Source organism: Pteropus alecto, unplaced genomic scaffold, assembly GCF_000325575.1.
Source record: "Pteropus alecto unplaced genomic scaffold, ASM32557v1 scaffold15, whole genome shotgun sequence".
Lineage (NCBI taxonomy): Eukaryota > Metazoa > Chordata > Mammalia > Chiroptera > Pteropodidae > Pteropus > Pteropus alecto.
The window spans coordinates 3,018,473-3,023,535 of NW_006436286.1; the positions used below are offsets into that span (position 1 = coordinate 3,018,473).

General features: G+C 48.0%; 2 protein-coding genes across 6 annotated transcripts in view; one reads left to right on the forward strand and one right to left on the reverse strand.

Annotated features, from left to right (window-relative positions):
- The window catches only part of LYRM1 (LYR motif containing 1), a 20,438-nt gene extending 19,419 nt beyond the window's left edge, over nt 1–1,019 (reverse strand). The window contains exons 1-2 of one of the 3 annotated variants that reach the window (XM_025047301.1): nt 424–1,018; nt 188–269 (exon numbers count right to left, since the gene is read on the reverse strand). In XM_025047301.1, the coding sequence (XP_024903069.1) occupies nt 188–269; nt 424–452 (111 nt within the window). In that variant the 5' untranslated portion in view covers nt 453–1,018. Of the gene's footprint in view, nt 1–187; nt 270–414 lie in introns of all 3 variants that reach the window. The other 2 variants (XM_025047307.1, XM_025047306.1) reach the window with 2 other exon arrangements.
- The window catches only part of DCUN1D3 (defective in cullin neddylation 1 domain containing 3), a 29,957-nt gene that overhangs the window by 1,370 nt on the left and 23,524 nt on the right, over nt 1–5,063 (forward strand). The gene's annotated exons all lie outside the window — the stretch shown is intronic.

Below are 5,063 nucleotides of genomic sequence, written 5' to 3' on the forward strand. Positions count from 1 at the left end.
GCGCCAGGGGCGGAGCTGCCCCGGAGGGGGTGCAGGCTCCGGTCCTGCGCCCCGGGTGAGCGCCGTGAGCTGCGAGCCCAGGAGGGAGGTGGTGGGGTTCATCCCCGGCTCCCTCCGCCCTCCTTTCCCTCCCCGCCCCCATCCTCCTCTTTAATCATTAACAGCCCTGGAATTAAGGGGCTCAGACCTGAAGGCCTTTCCGTGCACCTTTGCTGTAAACGATAACCATCTGTGCCTGAGGTAATGGGGCCGGAGGCTTCGCCTGCATCCTGTATAGGAAGTGGGCCGGGGTGACAAATGTATTGTTTTTTCCCATTGCCCGTCACCCCTCATCCCCGCCTCTGCCCATCCCTCGTTTCCACTTTAATTCTCTGTGGCTAGGTGGTAATCGAGGTGTGCCCCTCCCCGCCGTACCTTGGTTACCTCTTTTGAATTTGGTGTTCAGACTCCATCCCATATCTTAATTGCAGGCTTTGTAATGACTTCAGTTACAGGCTGTGTCACTTTGGAAGTAGCTCTCAATGCCTGGTGGCTCCCGGTTCAGGTGAGCGTTTGCTCCTGTGGATACCAGAATTCCAAGGCCCTCGCGAGGATTCCTGAATGGCATCATAGCCCAGGAATCAAGGTCTCTCGCTCTAAATACTTTATGCGTGAGGAATTTACATGTTGTCAACTTTCTGAAGTGATTTGACGTTAGGTTAATTCTGGATTTCTGTGTTTCTCTCCACCCACACTTCGCGAAGCACTTCAGAGAACAGAAAACTCCGTATGACTTTTTCGTTTCTACGATTGGACAATAATAACACTTTTTTTCTCTTTGTGTCTGGCACTCAAGTCTTCAGTGACACAGTCAGCTCATGCTAATTTCCGTCTTATTTAGCTGATTTTTTGGGTATAGGTGGTCATAAATGAGAATATGTGATCTGTTTAGTTTTATTTTAAAGAATACAAACCAAGAACAGATGTGAAAAAAGTATTTGAAGAAGCGAAGAATGATCGGAAAGAAGGTCCCTTTGTTGAAGTTCTCTTGTTTTAAAAAAATATCCCCAGGTAGCGTGCTCCTTCAGCCTGTCCTTGGGATTTCACTGTGAAGTGTAATGATTCCTATTTCTGTGTTGATATTTTCTTGGAAATCCTTTGTTGAATCTGGAACTGTGTTTCCTGAAGAACTTTAATAAGAGTTTCTAAATTTTAGGGACCCTTTGATTAGAAAAAGTGCATAAATCCTGACCCTCTATAACTGAGTTTATATGCATAGTGCTAGAAGAATTTTCTTAACGGAGGGCTTTTTGGTGACACTTCAGCTGAGCTTTAAGTAAAAAGTAGTGAGCCCTGCAAAGATAGGGGAGGAGCCTTCTGGGTTCTGGGACTAGGTAGCTAGCACAGACCCGCTGGAATGACTTTGGCAAGTTCCAGGGGACGGCGGGGGTATGGGAAAGGTGGGAGCAGTCATAACCAGAGTCTAATGAGCGAAGGGGACTGTGAAGAGTCTAGGTCAGAGAGGTGGAGGCCAGTCCCAGAATAGGTGGCCAAATAAGAGCAAGGAGCAAGAAATAGAAAGTGATGCTCCTTTTCATTCTGTTGTTTTTCCTAGAGTCTTACAACTTAGCGTTTTGTAGGTGCTGTTGAACGATTGTAATAAAAAGAAAAAAAGTCATTTTCCTGAGAGTGGGCGAGGAGGCGGCTCTGGTCACCTGGGTCATTTCTGGCAGATAAATCTCAAGCTTGTGGTCACAATTCATTGGGATGTTCAGTTGAGAGCACACTTATCCTTACAGGATTTTGACTCATGCTGCTATTTAAAATTGCATACTCAGTACCCCCAAACGTGTTCTTGTATATGAATCCTCCTTTGCTTCCAGCTCTGTAGGATCGTAGGGTCGAGGTTGGGCCAGTGATGGTAATATGCCCCTGTTGGTTTATAAAGATGACTGTCAGGATCTAAGCTTGAAGTTGTTTTTTGTAGGGAGGCAAGTTTTATGTTGCAATTCCCACTCATGTCTGGACTGCCTGATGACTAATAATACTCAGCTGAGATGTGGGTTGGTGCTAAAAGTTCACTCAGTGGATTACATTAGATAAATGACCATTGTAGGCCCAATCCACTGTGTCTGCATCTTTGGGCTGGCATGTCACCAAGGGATGTAGCTAGCCTATTTTTGCCTTTTGTGTGGCCATTCATCTCCAATAGTTAGCTACTTTTCAGCCTCACCTTGACCAGTTTGTTCCTTTGAAAGGTCCAGTCAGGACTTCCTCCTTGATCCGGCCCTCCCTAGCCATCTTATAGTGGGCTTAAACAGAAAGAATACCCCGGTTTCTTCTTTCGAACCCCACAATAGTGACTAGTGTGTTCTTGGAGTGAATCGGTTCTTTGAGCCAGGCAGTTGAAAGACTTAAATGTTGCTTGGGCTATTTGTAGTAAATTCAGTATTAGAAACGCTAAATAAAACCTTTTAGCGCTTGGGAAGAATGAATCAGCAGTCGAGGACATGTCACCTGTTGTCGGTTCTAGTGCTTGAACGGCATGAGTTGGTGGATTGTCAGAACTGACGAAGAGAGCTTCCTGCGCAGGCCTGGCCTGGACGGAGTGGAGTGGAGTCTGCTGCTACTGTATTACTGGATTCCCACTTGGATGCAAATAGAAAGCCTTAGTTAAACCGAGCAAGTGACTGAAGTGTAGCTGGGACTAGACCAGCAATAGACCCCACCCTCTGTACTGTAGAGGAGCTCAAAGGGAGGGAGAGTTGATGCTGACTCTTGAAAAAAAAAAACAAAAAACCATACATATATATTTGGCTTTGGTCTAGGTTACAGAATTTTAGACTTTGTATCCTAATATTGGGCTTCAAATGCCCTAGCCAATAGGTTTTTAAGCTGTCCACTATTCATCTTCATTTCAATGGTTTATTATAACTCAAGTATGAAAATATTCTGTAGGCTGAAATTTCGTCAGCCAGTTTGAAGACTGGTGGCCCTTCTAACTTCTGAAAGAGGGTGGATGGGTAGGAGGGAACTGGAACCCAGGGAGAAGCCATCGACGCCTACACTGGCCACTAAATGTGTTTGGGGCAAGAATCCACAAGTCTAAATGAATTTAGACTCTCGGAGCTGAGCTGGCCTTTTAATCTAGGCACCAGTGGATTTGCTTCTTAAACTTGGGGAGCCTCTGGACAAACTTCCGGAAGGTGGGCAACCTAGAAGGCCAGCTGGCGTCACTCCCTATCGTCGTCGTGAGTGTCTCGCATGGCGTTAGGTGACTTAACATTAATCCGATTTTGCTGCTGTTCTGATAGACTGCTGCCCTATGGCGAGTTAATGGTACACTGGCTTCCAGATGTTTTGAGGTGAAGATTGGAACAGTGGTAATTAAGTGGTAACTCCTATTCCCCAGCTCTTGATAACGATGACCTCTTTGTGTCGATTTGCAGATGTTCATATGCTTTGAGCAGGATCGGTTCTTCCTAAGTGCTGGGCCAGTGTTCTGCAGCTCTTTGCACGATAGAACAGGGTATTTAACCGAGTTAGTGTCTCTGAACTCAAATCTAGTTTCACTCGTTCTCGTGTCTGCTTTTCTAGGTAATGGAGGGTCTCATTTCTTTTAGGGGAACAAGGAGATTACCACAGCATCTGACCATTTAACTAGGGAATGATTACAAACTGCAGTTTAACATATTCATTTAGCGAAATAACGAGAGAAAACGTTGGAAGTGGCTCGAAAGGAGAAAACGAGAGGCAAACTGTCAAACCATCTTTAAGATGTGGCAGATGTAACCTTATTTAAATATCAGACGTCAGAACAGGGAAGCTCAGTAAGTCAGTGCGAGGTAGTGATTAGCTTTTGTTGTGGCCCAATAAGCCACCTGTGGCCAGTGTCCCATACCAGCCTGATGGTGGGGGTGGCAGGCACCGTGCCGATGACACCTCCTGATGTCCTGGGGGTGTGGCCTTGCTCAAGAGTGTCCGGTGAGCTCTGCTGTATTGTTGGGGTTTCGGGCATAAGTGCCGCACGGAAGCTTGGGCCCCCCAGCATGGGGAAGGCTCACCCACACTCCCGTCGGCCTGTGGGAGGGCTCGGCCGCAGGACCTGGGGATGGGAAATAATTCCGTCACTGAGGCCCGTCGGTCCACGCCACGCCAGGCGGAACCCGGGTGGCACCGCTGCGTAGTGTAGACGTCTCATTTTTGGACATGTTGAGCACTTTTTTTGTAGCCACTGCTCCAGTCTCTGCCTGTCAGTCTAGGGGACCACGGGACAGACGGGTCCCCTTCTTGGGGTAGCAGGCTGCTCCCACCTGCTGGGCAGCAGAGCTTGGCGTGATAGCTGTTAGCTCTCCTTGGCTGGTGAAGGGTTTGAACTCGGCGGCAGTGTTTTTCTAAAGTGGGTTGGTGTGTGGCCTATAATTTTGACTCCAAACAAGACTCAAGTCATAGCATTTACTATATGGAGCGCAGTTCATTCTTCCTCCAGCTTACGAAGAAGCAGGAAAAGACCCTCAAAGAACCTTAGACTATCTGGTGTGGTTTTTTGCGGGGCGAGGGGGCTGTGCAGAGCCCTCCCAGAGGTCATCACCAGGGCATGTTAGTGGCGGGGACGAGGGGGTTCGCTGTCTTCCTTCCGTTTCACCCCACTGCGAAAGTTACTTTAATATTCCGTTATGTCGGTGTTCTCCGTAAATGTCAGTCAAACAGAATGTCACGGGGCCGAAACGGATCGAAAGGCTGCGATTCAGTAGGGTGATGGAAGTCTAGAGAGGTTAGGGCACTTCGCGCTGCAGAGCCAGGGGCCGGCTGTGCAGGGCCGGAATCCGCGGCCCCCCCACCCCCCGTTTTGCTCTCTTGTTCGCACTGCCCACACGGCCAGCGCACTCAGTTCGTTTAACCGAGTCCTCGGTGTTCGGCCTTCTGTGCTTGTGGTTCTTGACTCCATCGTTTTGTCACTAACTACTGTTCTTTCGGAGAAGACCCCTTAGAACCAGCTCTGAAGCATGTTCGAAGTGAAGTTTTTGATGGGATGGTGCTATCCTTTGCCGACCTTTTCTCCTGAGTGATTTCTCAAAGGGACG